Source organism: Podarcis liolepis (assembly GCF_965112155.1).
Source record: "Podarcis liolepis genome assembly, chromosome: 10".
Lineage (NCBI taxonomy): Eukaryota > Metazoa > Chordata > Lepidosauria > Squamata > Lacertidae > Podarcis > Podarcis liolepis.
The window spans coordinates 73,599,739-73,618,951 of record NC_139562.1 but is presented as its reverse complement, the minus strand read 5'-3'; the positions used below and the strand labels follow the sequence as shown (position 1 = coordinate 73,618,951).

Here is a 19,213-nt window from a genome sequence, read left to right as displayed (position 1 = left end):
GTCATTGCAATTGCAGTATTGCTGCTGTTTGTGCCTCAGAAGGGCTGCAACACACACACACACCTGCCATGTGGTGCAATCTGTGCCAGGTGTTCCTGAAACATATTGGGTAAAAAAGGAGGTGCAGGTGCATCTTTGCTTGAAAGTGAACAGATGACCAAATGCCGCCAAACTTTAGCCTTTTTTCCCGACCAAATTACTGAATCTTTCATGCTTGTGTGATGGGCAGAAATCCACAGTCTTTGATGTGGAGAACACTCCTTCTGTTGAATGTCTGCTTCACTGCAGCTGTTAGAAGCAAAGGAGTCTGGTCAGAAAAAGATGACAGCCCACCTTACCTAGGATGACTCAAATGCAAAAGAGGATGAGGCTCCTCTACCTTTTATGAAGGGGAATATCATCAGCTACTGTTCAAATCATTAGCACCTGAAAAAAATCCCACCTTCTGTATAGCTGTTAAAGGTAAAAAACAAAACAAAAAAACTACAAGAGACACGACTAAGAGTTCAAGAGCCTGATCCCCAGTTGCATCTGCTCACACTACTCAATTACATCCTGTGTCTTAGTAAGTTGTCACAAGACATTTTCATGCTAAACCATACATCTGGCAAGCAGAGATTTAAAAGAATTATTATATTAAGAAACTGGATGGCATATGAAATAGAGAGATACATTATTTAACCCAATATTCATGTCTCAGGTTTGTTTTCTTAATATCCCTGCAGCCTGAAAATCTGTTGTACTACAGCCAAGATGAAGAATCTAAAATAATGATAAGTGATTTTGGACTGTCAAAAATGGAAGGTAAAGGCGACGTCATGTCCACAGCATGTGGCACCCCAGGATATGTCGGTAAGCATGCTACAGCATAATTTTCAGGACTAGTTTCATGTGAATTTTCCACCGATATCCCTGGCATTTTCTGCACTGGTTCAGACTAGAACAATTGTTTATGGTAAGTCACCAAGCCATGTGCAGTCCAACAGCCATATATTGTTGCCTCAGGGAACCTATTTAAGACTTTTGCTTTTGTTGCCTTCCTGGAAGTAAAGAAACGGGGGGAGGGCTATCTGGCACCTAGCAAGCCACAATTCATGGTTGATGGGTAACGTTTGGCCTTGGCTGGTCAAGGCTGTAAAGGCCTCTGGTACCAACAGTAGTTTCTAGGAGATTATTTGCTCTGGGTTTATGACACAGGAGGAAAGGGTTGGGGAAAAGCCTTCTCCACATGTTCTGGTCCCAATCCTGTTGCCCCTACAGCTTTTATCTAAATGTTCACTCATCTAATGTACCATTTAGTTTCACTCTTAGATGTTGAAGATAATTGGCTAGATTTGAGAGGTGTCTGAAACTTGAAGTTACCATCTCCTAATGCACATCTTTGCACCTGCCAGTTCAGTTGTAGCATTTGAACAAAGTTACAAAGATGCATATACAGTTTATATATCCTGCATCACATTTTGAATTAACTATAAAAAGTCATATATATTGTATCTATAATATATGAGATGCATTTATTTTGAGGTTTCCAATTAATTTTTCTCTACTTGTAGTTAATTGTCTTTAAAAGGCCTATGATTTTGTCTGGGTCAAGGCTAGCTAATGTGTTGCCCTCCAGATGTTAAATTATAGCTCCCGTCATTCTCAACCATTGCCCATGCTGGCTGGAACTGATGGGAGGGAGTTCATAAACTCTGGAGTGTGAACATGTAGGCTATCCCTGATCTAAGCTACAAATAAGCTCCCTGAATCCTTGAGAGCTCAGGAAATGTAGTCAGGATATAATATGGGCCTCAGAAGTCAGCACCCTAAAAATCTCAGTTTGCTTTTTGGGGCGGGTTGATGGTCCTCATTTTTATTATTTGCTTGCATGCGTGGTGCCATCAATGTGCAGCATAACAATGAGAAAACCGGTCCCTGCCCCGAGGAGAACCTGCAGTCTAAAAGCCAAGAGAGGGAGAGGATAAAATGGAGAAGGGATGAATAGAGGAGGGGTGTACATCTGTTCTGCTTCCATGGGCAAGGAGAGCTATGGACTTGTGTAAAAGGCTTCATGAGTGGGTTTTGCCATGGCTGCAACATTGCATAATAAAGGGCTCAGCCACACTTGTGCCACGGTTTCTAGCCACAGTCCATGATTTGTAGGCACAGACCTATGTGGTGTTCTTTCCTTCCGCTTTCCCTTAGAAAACCCACTGTTTATGGTTGAATCAGAACAAAGTAATGTTAAGCTGAGGAAAACCCAACTGAGGGGTGAACAGCAGGTTTTCCCAGAAAAAATGGTGGGAGGAAAATAAACATGCCTACAATCACAGATCTGTGCATTGAAATCATGGCAGAAATGGGACGGTGGATGGGCCCAAGCATTGCGTTATTTATAAAGGTCACAAAATTCAGCTTTTGTTGTCATAGAACTTGGGGTGCCTACATGTATTATATTTACATTTCGTGTTGCAGAGTGCATACCGTACTATAAAAGTCCTCCAGCCATGTCAGATCCAAGAGTTCCAAATATCACCTAGTCAAGGCTACACAGAGAGGAAGCGCATGCTTAGCTCAAGCCTGTTAGGAATTTATCCTGCCATTTATTTAAAACTGCTAAAGAAAGTCAGATAGGCAAGTGATAGTACTTTCACTGGACCAATCAAAATTGAAAAATGGAACAAACTTCTTAATTTCACAGAACTCTTCAGAGGGCAAAAACTGGTATTAATAGAATAAAAAGGAGGCAAATAATCTTGTGGTGGGAGAGAGAGACAGAGACATAGCCAAGAATCTTGAACTAGGCATCCTGGAACATGCCAGTGCAACTGCTCAGCCAATGTTACATGGTCTTGGACCATGTCACATGCATCCTCCTGTCAAATTCTGGGAATTGGCTAGGAATTTACCACAAGTGTACAATCTGTCAGGCATAAAACTGCACACAGACATGCATGTGCACATGGTAACTGTTTTTCTTGGTAATCTTGAAACATAGAGCAGATTTGATATTCCTCAAAATTCTGTGTAAGGATCATACCAACACATGTGATATTATTTTGTGAAATAGTGTACAGCTTGTACCAGACTAGATTTTGGAGTTAGTTTGGTTTTGTGAATTTCAACTAGAAACCTTCTTTCTGAAGTTCAATCTATGAGTTGCATGAGAGCTAAGAAAGCTCATTTGAACAGTTCATATTGCTTGCTTATCTTTCTTAATTAAAATGTGTTGGGGATCATTGATCAGAAACAATATGTCTCTAACAAGCATCTCTCTCTCCTCCCCCACTTCATTCTCTTGATTGAAAAGTGACGGAGGATGAGAGCTTTTTACTTCTATTTTCAGAAAATAATCCCATTATATTTTCTAAAACAGTAGTTGATGTGAGAAGGAAACAATGTTTTGTGGAAATAGGGAGCTGCTGAGAGGATTATTTGGAGTCATGTCAACTGGTGATTTGAAGTGATGCTGACTGAGTCTCCCTGTATTATTGACAACAAAAATAGATACGTGAAAGCCCTATGAAAAACTCATTTTGCTTCCCTTGGAATTTTTCTGATGTTTGACTCCATTTTCCGCTCCTTTCTCTCTTGTCTCCTTTGTTTCTGTCTCTCAATTTGTAAGCCTGTTGAGGCAAGGAGTGGTTATCTCACACAACTTTCATGGATGACACAATATGAAGCAACAATAACAATAACAGATAAGTGCCATAAATGTGCAGTGGCAGCTTGCAGGAAGGCACAAGTTCCCTACTCCAATCCTTAGTTTGTAGACAACTTTTGCTTGGCGTTAATTCCCATCACTTTGTGACAGACAGCTAGCCCTGCTTCTGACAGCCAAGGCAGATCATTAGTCAGCTTGCTAGAGGGGCAGTGACAGCTGTCTCTCTTAGATCCCTTTGCAGGAGAGGAAGCATATCATGGTGACACACTGCACTAGATTGTTGTCTTGTCCCAAATCTTCCATTTGGCAGCACACTGCTGCAGAACTGTCAGGATTTCTTAGTGATCAGTGTGAATCAAAGCTGTTGTGAAACGTGTCTTTTTCAAGTTTCCAAAAGTTTTGTGTTTTGTTTTTTCTTGGCAGGAAATTGATGGCCTTCCACCCCTTTTTTCTCCTTCTTGTTTTTATTTACCATCCTCTGATCTGATCTGTCAGATGCTGCTCATGAGTATGATTCACAGTTTAAAAATAAAACCTCTTTAAAATCTTAGCATTTCAAATGGTGGACGTGGGGCTCATGCCAGGAAGGTGACAATCAGGAGTGGCTCATATCCATTAGCAGGTGGAACAGAGGACTAACTCCCCTCATCCATCTGTCAGCTGTTGGCTCAGAAATGCTTGAGATGGGAGGAGAGGATTTTGCCACTCCTTTGCAGAAGCAAGCATTTTCTTCCTTGTCTAAGCCTCAATATATATACATAAATAAGAAATATAAAGTTTATTTCTCAAATGTTTCTGACCGAGGACATGAAAACATAAAATGGAACCAAGTGATTATGGTGGCACAATGGGTCAGTGTGTCTGACTGTTAACCAGAAGGTTGGTGGTTCAAGTCCACCCAGGAATGGCTGTGAGCAGGTTTTCTGCATTGCAGGGGGTTGGACTAGATGACCCTCGGGTTCCCCTTCAGTTCTACGATTCTATGATATTACTTGGCTGCAATATGAAGTAGTGCTTGCAGAAAGTGACACTGTGATAACAGTAATTTCCACCAACCATATTTCATCTTACATTTCTAAAATGTGCAGCCCTTCTCTGTTTGGCTGTCCACCACTAATGCCTTAGCTAAAAACCTGCATGAAGGGAAAGGCTGCAGTACCAAGGCGGAGCATCTGCTCTCTGTGCAGCAGAGCATCTCAGGTCAGTCCCTGGCATCTCCAGGCAGGGCTGGAAAAGATGGACTCTCTGGAGAGCTGCTGTCAATCAGAGTAGACATGAGATAAAGAGACCTGAATTTACCAGTCTGTCAAACACATATGCATAGCTTCATGTGAGACTTCACTCTCAAAAATAACCGTCTCTGCAAGTGGCCTGTTCATGTATTAGTGCAATGCTAGAAGATGAAACTCGTATGAAACTGCAATTCCTCATCATTAACTGATGGTTCTGTAATGTTTTTATATGTAAAATGGGAAGTATGATTTTAGGGGGTTCCTTTCTGTGATATTATGAGAACAACACTGTAGAACATCTTCCATTTGCACATATTTCTGAGCAAGAAAAATTTATCTGCACTGCAAACTTATATCAGTTTGTAATTGTTTAACTGTCATGACTTCCCTCAAAAAAATATTGAATTGTAGTTTTTGTCAAGGTGCTGAAAAAAATATTAGCGATCCCTTGATCCTTTCACAGAACTATAGCTCCTAAGGTTCCCCGAGGAAAGGGAATTACTATTAAACCAGTTTAACTCAGTACTGTAATTAGTGTAGATACGCTCATAGTATCATAGCTACCTTAATTTAGATCGTAAAGCATCTTGGGGCAGAAAGCTGACTTTTTACTTAGGTTTTTCTGTGACGCACACTGTGTTTATCAGAGATGGATAACGTGGTGCCCTTCAGAGGTTGCGGCTATTGACCTTGCTGGATGGGGCTGGTCTGAATTGTATTCTGAAACATCTGGTGGGGGCCATGTTGGCTACATTGATGGCACCCCCACACATGTTGAGTGGAATTCAACATAGGGGTCTGCATGTGGAGAATGAAGCCCACTCATGCAACATGGCGTTACCCTGTTGTCTCTCCCCATGTGCCCCCCTAACCTTCTTTGGGGGTTCCAGCAACCCATCAGAGCAGATTTTGGAGTTGTTGGAGGAAGATATTTGAGAAAATCCCGGTTCATAATTCCAAGATTATATTTCAGTGTCAATTGAATAGAGCAGGGGCAATGTATGTTAACTTCAGTGAACAACTGTTGAGTTCTGTGTTTGGATTTTGGCTCATTCATTGGCTTTTGTGACATTTATGGGTTTTCCTTCCCTCTCCCTCCTTCTTTCAGCTCCTGAAGTTCTTGCCCAGAAACCCTACAGCAAAGCAGTAGACTGTTGGTCCATTGGAGTTATTGCATATATTCTGTAAGTAGTATCAAATGAGGTTACACTAGTGATTTCATTATTAATCTCAAATACTTTCACACACAGTGTGCCACGTAATAATAATTAATAGTGGGTTGTTTGCTCAGTGACCACCATTTTCAATCAGACCCATGATCAGGTCTCATGTATCATTCCGTTTTTCTAAAAATCAGTTTTCCTGAAAGGGATGAACAGCAGCTGGAGGGGGGAGGCAATTTTCATTGTGAAAATGGTGCAGGAGGAAAGGCTTCACCCTGCTTCCCATTCTGTCCCACAGCCAAGTGACCCCATTGAGGTGGAAGTTCTGGTCAGAGATCCCATCTGATCAGATTTGGCCCTGAGTCTCTGAAGTATTTTAAGATGTTGCCTCACACTGCTATGCTTTTAAGCAAATGATATGTTAATGTTTTTATTATGATCATTGTATTGTAGCAGACATTTTCACTGATTAGAAGCTGCAGAGTAATATTCATAAATACATACATACATACATACATACATACATACATACATACCATATGTCCCCTGATAGAACTGGACACAGAGCAATGGGGAAAGAAGCTAATTCTGGCTTAGTGCTGGTTTTTTATGCACGGTTGAGTATATTGTAGATTACAAGTTCAAAAAATGTTAAAAACCTCAAACAAATAAGATGTGATAAGAAATACTAGGGTTGCTTTACTGCCACCCCTGAATGCTTCATTTTAATCATATCCAGTTCTCAGCAGCTTTATGATCAGACTTTTAAAAAAACAGAAAATTCATATTGTATGCTTTCAGCAGCTTGAAACTTCCTGTTATTCCATATGTCACATTCATTTTATTTTATTTTAAAGCAACTACATTGAAGGGCCCAGATTTTTTTCTGTTACAATTTGTATATTTAAAATAGGAAGATTCAGCCCATTGCAGGTGTGGATCCTGGGATTCCCACAGGGTATGACAGAGCCCTGTTCCCTGCCCTGCACCCATCATATGCCAGGCTGTGTCAGAGAAGGGGCCGCCTTCTCAGTGGTTCCTTGCATCTAGCCATCTTGCATCCACTCACTCAAGACATGTGAACTGTGCTCCTTGACCACACAGAAGGGAAGGCTAGCAGAGTACCTACTCTGTGTATCCACCTCAAGAGTAGTAAGATGAGAGGGGTCTGTTATGCTCTACGACAAGTGTTCCCAGTTGGTAGCCTGCAGACCCCAGGGGGTTCACGTAGCCCACCCAGGGGGCCATGGCACCATTCATATAAGAAAAAGAGATACCCAAATTTCCAAAAGTAGGGTTTCCATGGCTTGGCTTCTGAAAAACTGGGGGTCCACAGTACTTTGCCAACTGGGAACCACTGCTCTATGTGATCTCTGCACTTGGGGGTTTACCTACTCAAAACTATGTTGTTTATTCTGTTCACATACAAATGTACACAAAACAATTTTGAGCTTGTCATATATATTTTCCCCCAGCATCAATGTGTGAATATTAATCCACCACATAGTTAATCTATTACCAAAATCTGAGGCCATTACCTAAACTATCCAATTGGTAATATACCTCTGAAAACTAGTGGCTGGAGCAAGCACCAGAGAAATGGTGATTATCTTTAGGTCTGCTTATAAGCTTCAGCAGGCTGGTCTGAAGTGATAGCCTACCTTGGACTATTGTCTTGGCCAAATTTTGTAAGGGAAAGTGGTGATTATATGGTTATAGTGCTACAAAGATCAAGTAAAAAGCTGGTTGTTGGTTGCATAATATAATTGACAGAAAACTGTCATCCTCAATTATACACTGAGAGCAGATCTATTGATTGCTCCAGCCCACAACACAACTGCCAGGGGATCGAGAGATAATCACCCAACGATCCTACATGAAGATGTCACATGTTGGATGAATGAAACACTCCTTGGGGGGAACAAGGAAGGGAAGCAACATTGGGGAGGGGGAGAAATGCTCAAACCATGTCATTTAAAAGTCATTTCCTCTTCACTAAGAATTCTGAAAATTATAGTTTATGGAGTTAGGGAAGTTAGGGCATCTCTTCAAGTTGCAATTCTTAGGGGGGGGGGAGCTGTGACAGTTAAAGTGGTAGAAAGCCATGATGGGTTTGTGGTGTTGAAAAACCATGGCATCCTCCAGAATACTCCATATGATCCCACCCTCCTTGCAGCACCCACCCTGTTTTGCCTCTCTAGCCTTTTCTTTCCCCTTTGCCTTCTTTGCCCGGTTCTTCTCCAGCTCCGCCCCATCCCTTCTGCCTGGGGGGGACTGCCCTGGAATCTGGACGGCGTGGTTTTTAACATGCTGAGCAGCAACTATTTCGTTACAGATCTCAAATCAGTGTGCTACACAAGTGATGCTTATTTGAAAAATGGAACTCAGAGAAGCAGTCTTCTTGTCTTCCAGATTAATGTTTTTCGATTAATGCCCTTTATCTAGAACTGCGGGAGGAGGCTGAAGCCAAGCAGAGAAAGCATCACAGCTCCCAAGAAATCCTGTCAAGGCTGATTTTTACTAAGTGGTCCCTTGGCAAAAATATTGTGAAGAATGACTGTCACTTTGTTTTGTACATGACAATTCTTGAGCTGACTCTCAATGGAAATATTAGCATTTGCTGTAGGAGAGAGAGAGTTGTGTATTGTTCATTTAGGGCTTATCCCCGTGTACCTTTTGCCCCACTCTTTCTGGGCAGAGCTTCAGTGCTCATAGCTGTCAACGTTTCCCTTTTTAAAAGGGAAATTCCCTTATTCCAAATAGGATTCCTCACAAGAAAAGGGAAAAGTTGACAGCTATGTCAATGCTCCTTGTCCAAGTGGGGTTTTTTTTTTTTTTTTTTTGCCGCAAACCTTCACAGCAAACTTGGGTTTTCCACAGATTGATGGCTGCTCAGATCACTGGCACCAGGCATAGGGGGTGCAAGGGGTTCTAGCCTCCTCAATATTTTGAATTGGGGGCCCAGCTCCCCGCAATATTGAGGGGCCGACATCCACTGCCAGTGCACCCCAGCCTCCATCCAGGAGTTGGGAGGGGGCTGGGACCAGCGAGGGCGAAGATTGCTCTCCATGAGTCCCACCCCTGCTGGCCGCATGCTGAGGAGAGGACGGGGGAAAGGGGGGCATGTCAGCACCCCTGGCTCAGCTTCAGCTTTTAAGAGTGTGTTTTTGTGCGGAAAGCTCTGGAGCAAAGAAAGGGGGCACTCAGACACAAGGAAAGGTAAGTGTGGTTGGGCCCTTATTCTATGGGATCTTAAAAAGTGTATATTTACTTAAAATAGAGTCAGTTCTGAATTAGTGATGCCCTAATTCAGAGCTTCACATATGGTGTAACTTCCCACTCCTACGGCCCACTTGAGACTGCTCAAAATTATTGTGGCCCATGAATCACAAAATGGTGAAATACTGGGGGGGAGGGGGAGGCTGACATTCCATTTGGAAGCCCAAAGTTAATTGTGAAAAACTGAAGTTCTACTTCAATCACTTGTTCTCATGTGACTCAAAATGTCCTGCTTTTTAAAAAATTGTGTGTATTAGGCTCTGTGGGTATCCTCCCTTCTATGATGAAAATGACTCCAAGCTTTTTGAGCAGATCCTTAAAGCAGAATATGAATTTGACTCTCCATATTGGGATGATATCTCTGACTCTGGTAAGGAGCAAGTAGAATCACAAATTAGGTACTTATTCATATCAGTATCCTTTGTTGTTAGTGAACATACTTTTTCTGCATCATACATTGTTTTAAATACTGCCTTCCCCTCTCTTCCCAACAGTACATACTCATCTCTTCTTCTGAATCCTGGCACTTCTTGTATTCCACTTTTCCTCCAGCTCCCACATTGTAAGCATAATGTGGGAATAAGAGGACTCGTCCACACTTGCTTATTTTAAAATAATTTATACAGATTGCAGAATTTAGCATTTCTTGGTGCAGAATTTATATGACCTGGTCATAGACATTTTTTAGAAGGCATAGACCTAGCCTATGATTCATTCACTGTGATGGAAGTTGACTTTTTTCACTTCACGCTTTATATGAGCAAATTCCTGGTCCCCAAAATATTCAGCTACCATCACGTATGAGAAATCTAGTAATAATAATTCGGTAAGGAAGATGTGGCTTTATGAATAAAAATGGCAGTCTGAGGAGACACATAAATGTAGAATTGAATTACATTATGTATGGTCGTTCACTTGATTGACTTATGACTGCTTTAACGCCTTATATGTGTATAAAATGCTCCTTACTTTAATCTACTACCAGAACCTGCACCCTAACCCTATATCTCCCAGTGTTATGTCTCCCAGTGGGACACCATCATATTGTTTCAGAGGATTAGATGACTGCAATGTGCAAATTAAGATGAGCCTTTAATACCACTGTGTGCTTTTATTGTACTTTCTCCTTCCTTCTCTGAAAACAGCCAAAGATTTTATTCGGAATTTGATGGAGAAAGACCCAAACAAAAGATATACCTGTGAGCAGGCAGCCCGACATCCCTGGTAAGCAGTTACTCAGTTCATTGCCATGTCCAGAAATTGTCAACACCATTTGTCTCCATCATTAATCAGTGATTATCAAACTCTTCACTCAAGGGGTAAATACCAAGGAAGCACAAAAGAGAGCAATTACCTTGAAAAATCCTTGCTTAATGGCTCCCACCTAGCATCATAGCCAGCAATGGCATAACAGTCAACAGCATTGAGCTGTGATTGCAATCACATTACAGAGAAAGGTTTGAGACTCAGACTTTGCAGGCAAGGAGGAGGTGTCAACGGAGAACAAAAGCAGAGAAAAACAGAAACCTCACTCACAATAAAATAAGAGCAAATCACTATTCACACATGGCCAGCTGTGTTCAATGAATTCAGAGGGGAGGGGTATATTCAGTGTCATGGCCGTCCTACCCCATCCTTAATGCATACGTGCACATGCCCAACGAACCTCAAATCAGGGTGAGGTGTGCGCATGATAATGCATGCTGGACCTACGTACACACATGTGCTATTTGTTACAACGGAAGCAGGTGAGTGGCTGTGATCCCATTGTCCCACCAAATCTTCACTTTGCTATATTGTCCGTGTAAAACAGAAATGCAACAAGAACGTAGGAAGAGCAGCACTAAATCAGGCCCTGGGCCCCTCAAGTTCAGCATCGTGTTTCCACAGCGGCCAACCAGGTCCCTATGGGAAACCTACAGGACATGGGGCGAGAGTCCTCTCCTGCTCTTCTTCCCCAGAAACTGGTCTTCCTAGGTGTCCTGCCTCTGATCCTGAGGGTAGAAGAGAGCTATCCACAGTAGTCTGAACTTGTCTACTTTCTCTTTAAAGTTGGCAGCCAGCACCACATAGGAAATCCCGTAGTTTAACTATGGACTCTTTGAAGAAGTTCTTCAATTTGTTTCTCCCAAATCTCCACCATTCAGTTTCACTGGACGGCCCTGAATTCTAACTGGAAAATGTCAGCGTGAATCGGAAGTTTGTAGGCCACAGAATCTAGCATTGAAGTGCTCTTCACATCTGTTCAGAACCATTTCCAACAAAAAGGACGTGTGAGAAACCTTTAACCATTGGTCAAAAACTTCACAAAGAGAAGGAAATAGTGTATATTTGAATGACATCATTCCATCACAGGCCTCAGGAAATTAAATAAGTCATAAAAATGATATCTCAAGCACAGATCAAATGATCAGGAACATACCTACCAGCAGAAAAGTAGGTCACCTTTTTATATTTTTGAATGGAAAAGAATTTTCCAAGATGTTTTATCCAACATACACAGCTTATTGGCCTGGATGATCATTTCTGTTAGTTACTGGAATAAAATATAATACACACATTTGAAGAGCTCCTAACACAATTTTTCTTTTCATTTAACCATTTGATTCCCAATCAGCAATTGAATGCTGTTGCTAAAGGCCTGACAATATTTTTCCCCCAACCTTTTATCCATAATTCAGGCTTTGAATATAGGCCATCAGTTACAAAGACTGTTCACCATGTTAGTATTGCAATGCCCCCTTCTTGCACACAGTGCTCTGGAGTTACTAGTGCTTATGTCTTGTTGAAATCAATACCATGCATTGACAGAAGTCCTACAGATAACAATTTAAGTGTGCTTAAGCCTTCAATTTTGAAGCCTACAGTGAAATACTGTGAGTCTGGCACCCCAGTACTGAATACAAAATAGCTCACATTGGGCTGCGCTATATCATCATCATCATCATCATCATCATCATTTCAATTTATATACTACACTTCATCCATAGATCTCAAGGTGGTTCACAACATAACAATACAATAAAACAGACAAAATACATAATAAAAATAAGAACAAAACAAAACCAATAATCCCCCCTTCCACAACACATTTAAAAGGGTATTGGATGTTAATCAGCCAAAGAGCTGGTCAAAGAGGAATGTTTTCACCTGGCACCTAAAGGTGTACATAAGGAAAGTATTTGTCTACTCAGTGAAAACTATTTCAATGCCTTGCAGTACAACTGGAGTCCTGATTATTACAGCATGCAAGTCTTATTAGAAAGATAACAGGATGGGAAAGAGGGATGGCAGGCAAGTAGGTTAAAAGTTGAGGGAGATCTTAAAGTTGCAACCTGACACCCCTAATAGTTCACCACCTGCTTATAGCTTTGTGTAGACCCTACGTTTCTACGTTTTTCCAAATCTGGCATATATAAAAGCAAAGGATCCATGCTGAGCCACAAAAGCAGGCCAGTGGGGAAGCCCTGTTGTAAGAGGCAATGTTATTTGAAGTAATCCACACATTTATATGGGTTGGTTTAACCTAAGAGGCAGGTGATTGTGGTCCCATCTGCAGGGATTATTTGTCAAGCAAACCTCTTTCTTAAGGCTTTTAGTGCATCTCAGGGCAGAAGGTCTGGTCAAGCTACATTCCTTTGACATAGAACTTGGGGTAAACAGAGACAGGCAGTAATTTTCTGGGGCCTGATAAGTGTTTCAATTTTTTTCTTTCATGCAACATCTGTGATAATAAATGACAGCAATTACCCTGATTAAGTACATCTTGTCAAGGCAGAATCCTGATCCTGTACTAAACCACAGAGTTCAGTTTTTAATGACTCAAAGGGAAAAGATGAATGCACAGAATTGTCAGCTCAAGGGCTAGCCATAATTTTTCTTTTTAAAAAAATTGTAAGATCAGAGAGTGGAGGAAAAACCTATTTCATTTAAAGACACTTAGGAAAAAATATAGGGACAAATCATGGCCTTATTTAATAAGGCTCATTTAATTTCTTTCAGAGTCCTTCAATAGTTTGTTAGAGCAAGGCCCAATAGTACAATTGCATCATTAAAAACAGTTTATGTAAAAGGATTATATTGTCACTCTGTGAAAAAGATGATTTACAGAGGAGTTGGTTCCCAGGCAATCCTATTTAAAGTGTGAAATGGCTCCCTGAGGAGGATAAGTGATGTTTATAACCTTCGTTTAAACTCTTCTCTGGCCTCTCCCAGTGCTCTGTTTATTTTGGAATCTGATCGGTACTGGATGTGTGTATGTTTCAGGAGTTATGCTCCTGCAGCATTATCTTCTACACAAACTTTGCGCTTCCATCATCTGGGTGATGGTTTCCAATGAGGCTTTGGCCAGAGTGGCTTTCAATAAGGATATACAGCAGATTCTGAAAACAGTGGAATTGAGAACTTGCCCAGTGTTCCATATCTAGGCATATTGAGAACAAAGCTAAACCCCCCCAGAAACAAATCCAGGGTGCCCCCTGCCAAGCAACAGGTATTGCATTTTATCCTGTGTCCTAAAATTGTTGTCTTGTGCATTTCCCCATTGCTGTTTCACATCATAGACTGCTGCTTGTGAGCACAGCATGACAACATCAGCATACAAGCTAAGTTGCTGTAGAGAAGGAGGGAGAGATTCAACATATGGCTACTATGGGGGGGGGGCAAACGTATTATTTTTTGTAACATTGGGTTCCATCCTCAGGAAAATGAATCCGCCCCCAATGTGTGTGTGTGTGTGTGTGTGTGCACGCATGCATGCACGCGCACGCACGCAGACACACACACACACCACACAAGACCAGGAAGATAAGAGATTGCATAACAATATAGGTTTGGAATTGGAAGGATCATCCCTAGAAAGCAAAGCATATTAGTAACACAAGATGACTCCCATTACTATTACATATAACCCAAGGTTAAGATGCTGCAGTATCACCTACAATCTATGCTAGAGAACAGTGGAAAAACAAGGCAGAGGAAGAGAAAAGCTATCAACAGCCCCTCATCTTGAAACCGCTGCTCACCTGCAGCCAACTGACAAGACATGGGTAGCAAAGCACGTAACTCCTCAGTAAACCCAAGAGCCAGTTGCACTCTTTAATTACCCAGTGTTAATTAAACCATTGTTAGTATGCTAGTGCATACTTGGAGGCAAAAACAGTGTGTACCCAGGTATTACATGATGTGTAAACCATGTCTGATATATCCAAACGAAACAAAAAATAGTAATATTAATTATTTCCCCTCTCATTTATGTACACAATCACACATAGATCAATATGCAAAGGATGCAGGTAATCTTTATCTAGGATTTCAGCCTAAGCAGGGCATTTCATAGGCAATTGCTTCTTTCGTCTTACGCTGGCATTTCTCCAGCCCTCCCACCCTGAGCAGGCCACCACTGCCCCCTTCTCAGAGTATTGCTGATTCCCATCCTGCCATGACACTGACTTCACACTATGGGTGTAGTGGAACATTTCAGGAGTCCTGATGATGTTTCTGTACGGACAGAAGGAGGGATGCTCACTTGTCAGCAGCAAGATTGCTTCTGATACTTGAATCTGTGGCTGCCTCCTCAGTCTCCCAGGCAGGCATCAACATGCTGCCCAACTACGTATTGTGAATGGGAATTCCTCCTGGTCAGTTAAATCTATTGTGCTTATTCATCCTAGTTAAACTGTCAGGAAAGATGCCAATTAGTGTCACTGGTTTTGTAGTTATCTCTGCATTGATAATAGTACCAAATGCTTTCTTGATCCCCAGTTAATCCTGTATTTGTCACCTGGGCAGCAGGATAGGTTAAAGTCAATGACCCAGCGATGAAAAAGGAATCGGGTCTCTGACCCTGAACCAATCACAGTTAGCTCTCTGTGTGTGTGTGTGTGTGTGTGTGTGTGTGCGTGTGTGTGTGCGTGTCATCAAGCCATAGCTGAACAGGGTTTACCATAACTTTATTTTGGATATATATGCCATGATTTATACCTCACATTTCAGGCAAATAGTGCAAGAGATTTACAAAAGACTCAAAACATCAATGGCACAATGCTATTTTTCTGCTCCAAAGTGAGCCCCATTGAATTCAATGCAGCCTGCTCACAGGCGATGCTAAACACCCTTAACAGGAAGTGTGAACACAGTCCTATACATGCCTGCCCCAATGCAAGTTCCATTGCACTCCATGGGGCTTATTCTCGCTCAGGTAAATGGTATAGGATTGCTTCCTGAATCGCACTGAATGCAAGTTTCTGGCCACTTGCCTGCTGACTGGCACCACCTGCTTCCTTCACACCCAGCTCTTTTCCACTGGTTTCAGCCAGTGTTTTAGGGTTCCATTATGGCTGCATGAAACTTCTTAAATTTCATTGATTTGTACATTGCTGCACAAGACTTTTAATATTTCCCTTGGTAGTAATTAAGTGATTGATATGGGAACGAGAATGTTATTAAGAGGGCATCACTTCATTCAGAGTCTTGCACAGTCTGTGCTTTTTTTGCTAAGATTTTGGGTATGAAAAACCTCACGATCAGATTTGATTTAAAACTATGTGGTGTTAGTTCATTGCTTAGGGGCTATCCACAACACAATAGACCGTGAGTGCTTTTAGAAACAGCTGCATATCCTGAGGCAGGAAAAAAATAGCAAGCAAGCCAGTTAAAGCTTAGAAGTTATGTCTAGAGAAAAACATTGAATTTCAAGAAAGGTCTTGCAGCATTTTCCTTTGGCTTTAAGGGAGGGGTGACTGGGAGGGATGCAGATGTGGGGCTTTGGACTGATCTACTGATTTGCACCATCCTGCAGCTGCTAAAGGTACCACAATTAATGGGAGAGGAGCTTCTGATGAGCAGCAAGTAGCAATGGTGGACATGGCTATTCCCTATTCCCTGTTGCCATCTAAAACAAAGCCCAAATGTCTGTATCTGTGTTTGCACACTTGTATACTTCTTCCTGCTCCTGCCTCTCCCATTTCTCCATTCTCCACCCTTCGTTTCCACTCTTGCCTTCTCTCACTGTCAAAATATAGATTATAAACTCCTCAGGGTAGGGACCTGTCATGTAATAATGCTGCTCTATTTATGATGATTTATTGTTGTTATTTTGCCACTGGCCAGTGCAGATGTCAAACAGGCCTGGGAGCAGAGCACACATGCCTGGTGACTGGAGCTGGTGTGGCCTGCTTCGGATTTATACCACACATATGTTCAGCAGAGGGAGGGCTTAGTTGAGCTCCACCAGTGGGAAATGATGGACTTTTTTCTGTGTTTCACTGAAAAGTATCAATGCTGCAGCCCATTTTTCAATGAAGTCTATGGCCAAAATGTCAACTCATTTTAAGAGCACTAGATTGCACCCTATTCTTTGTAGAGTGAAGAACAGAGAGGAGAGCATTGTAAAACAATATTCTGAACCAAACATTTCAAATGTCTCATTTATCTTTTTTCAGGATTGCTGGTGACACAGCCCTCAATAAAAATATTCACGAGTCCGTCAGTGCACAGATTCGCAAGAACTTTGCAAAAAGCAAATGGAGAGTAAGCTATCATGTTCTCAGTTGCTTGTACTGTTGGGAAGAAATTATTTTAGCTTTATAAGGGAGTCTGCTACAGAGCAAAACATGGAAATATTCCCAATTTTCCAAAGAATGCTTCTGATTTTCAATGGGAAAGTTTTGCTTGGTGTAGAGGTGCAATTCTTTTGTGAAGAAGTTCAGCTGAACTGGGCCCTGGGAGAGGTCCTCTGAGATAATGGACCCATGTTTTCCTTTCTCCTTCTCCTTCTGCTTTATAAAGGAGAAAGTTGGGAAGAGGGGGGAATAGTATGCTCCAGCCATATCCTCCATAGCACCCCAAACAATTCCAGTCTTGCAAGTCCAAAACATACATGCCCTCCACCTATATTTATTTAACTACTAAAATGCCTTTTTAGCAGTAGCCCTGGCCCAGCAAGTCGAGTTTATAAACTGATGGCATCAATGTCATTTATGCAGATTTAAATTATCAGGCACCATTGATTTCAGTGCAACTTAAGCATAGCTAACTTTCTTGGAAGTGGTGATAACAAATAACTGGTTTCCAATTTCTAAACTACTAATTGGTATCTAATATTTAGATTTCACTTTACTTCTCTGTCTTCTTGCAGTATTGCTATATATAACTAGCAGTGCAATGGTCATAACTGTCTAGTCTTGTCCCTTTCTGAGGGTGGGAGTGGTGCTTTGGATTGGTCTAGTGATGGAAGGGAAAGGGCATGAGAGATAGGGAAGGCCATGTTCAAAATGGTATGTGGTGATGTTCTTTGTTCTTGGGTCACACGTCCCAGACACCGTCCAATCTCAGGTGGCATTGCACCATCTGCCCTACGTAGCTACTGCTCATCACAGCTTTGGTTGTATGTCCTTAAACCCTCAACACTTCAGCACTGGGGAGTGAAACAATATATTTGCTGAATGTGAATGTTTTCTCTTAGTATTGTGTGGAAATAATATTTTTGGAAGTAACTGTTAAAAACATACGCACAAAAGCCACACACACACAAGCACATCACCAAATGATACAGTAAGACAACAGGACATCCTATCTGATTAAAGAGATGTCTTCCTTTGAAGTCTGTGGTGCTTTGTGCAAGGGCCACTTTTTTTCCTTCACCAGGTTCCAGAAGCCAGGAAAATACCCAAGAGCAGTTTGTTCATTTATTTCTGTGTTGTTTTTTCCAGCAAGCATTTAATGCAACAGCAGTTGTGAGACACATGAGAAGGTTACATCTTGGCAGCAGTTTGGACAGTTCAAATGTAAGCATGTCAAGCTCCCTCAGCCTGGCGAAGCCACTACCTGACGGAACAGCCAGGAAAGATTGTGAGTACATGACCCCAGACTAGCAAAGCTTGCCAGATCTGAGACTAGGAATCAGCAGGCACTTAGAGGTCATCTGTGCCACCTCTCGCTCCCTGCTCTGCCTAGTGCACACCTCGTTCAAGCTGATGCTGCCATGACACCTGGGCGGAGATGGTGGTGTCTTGGGATGGCTGCTTCTCTGCCTGCTTGCTTGGCAACAGCCTTTCGTCATGGCACTGTCAGTTGCAGGTTGGGAGAAGGTGGCTAAACAAGACAGCTAGGCAGCAGGCAGCTCAGGAGGATGGCACTGGGCAGCAGCAAGAGGGTGGCAGGCAGGGCCTGCCTCCTTGCTCTGTTTAGTTATAAAGTCAGACCTGAATTGGAGCATAGGAAGCAGCCTTGTGCTTTCAGGCTGTTACGAGCTCAGCATTGTCTTGACTGGCAGGAGAAGACATTTTCACCACCTGCTATGCGAACTAGAGATGAATGAGGATTGAGCCTGGGGCCTTCTGCGTGCACTGAGTCGTGGAACACATTAAAGATGCTGTTTTTGGCCTGTATTTCCTGAAACACAGGGATCTTACCTAGTGCTTGAATCATCTTTCTCCCAAAAGCACAGCATGTCTCCCAGTTGGTTCACTTGGACAGCACAACTGTCATTTATATTTGAATAAATGGGATGCCTCTTATCTGCAACTGCTGTTTTCTCTCTGGAGATCAAACATTTGCACATTGGTATATTGTCAACAACTCAGTTCTGCACGGGCATTTTTGCCATGAATATCCAAAGAGTTTATAATCCAGTTTATAATACAGGATCTGAGTATCATGTCCAGAAAAGAGCTTTCCTTTTCCCCCTCCTTTTGAACAATTTGATGAGGGGAAGTGAAGAAACCAAGAATGATACTGTTTGGCAAATGAAACGGCTGGGGAGAGTGAGACAAAAAGTGAACACATTTCACACGTTTGCAGAGCCCAGATAGACCAAGGATCAGACCAAATTGTTGGGTATTTAGTTTTGATTTTTGAAACATAATACATAGAATTTTTTTGTTTTGTTACTG

The 19,213-nt window shown here is 41.9% G+C and overlaps 1 protein-coding gene across 1 annotated transcript in view; it reads left to right on the top strand.

Annotated features, from left to right (window-relative positions):
• CAMK1D (calcium/calmodulin dependent protein kinase ID) overlaps positions 1-19,213 on the top strand; it is a 214,236-nt gene that overhangs the window by 184,210 nt on the left and 10,813 nt on the right. The window contains exons 5-10 of the mRNA XM_083464223.1: positions 726-852; positions 5,987-6,062; positions 9,578-9,690; positions 10,466-10,544; positions 16,763-16,850; positions 18,032-18,170. Coding sequence (XP_083320349.1) covers positions 726-852; positions 5,987-6,062; positions 9,578-9,690; positions 10,466-10,544; positions 16,763-16,850; positions 18,032-18,170 — 622 coding nt within the window. The remainder of the gene's footprint in view (positions 1-725; positions 853-5,986; positions 6,063-9,577; positions 9,691-10,465; positions 10,545-16,762; positions 16,851-18,031; positions 18,171-19,213) is intronic.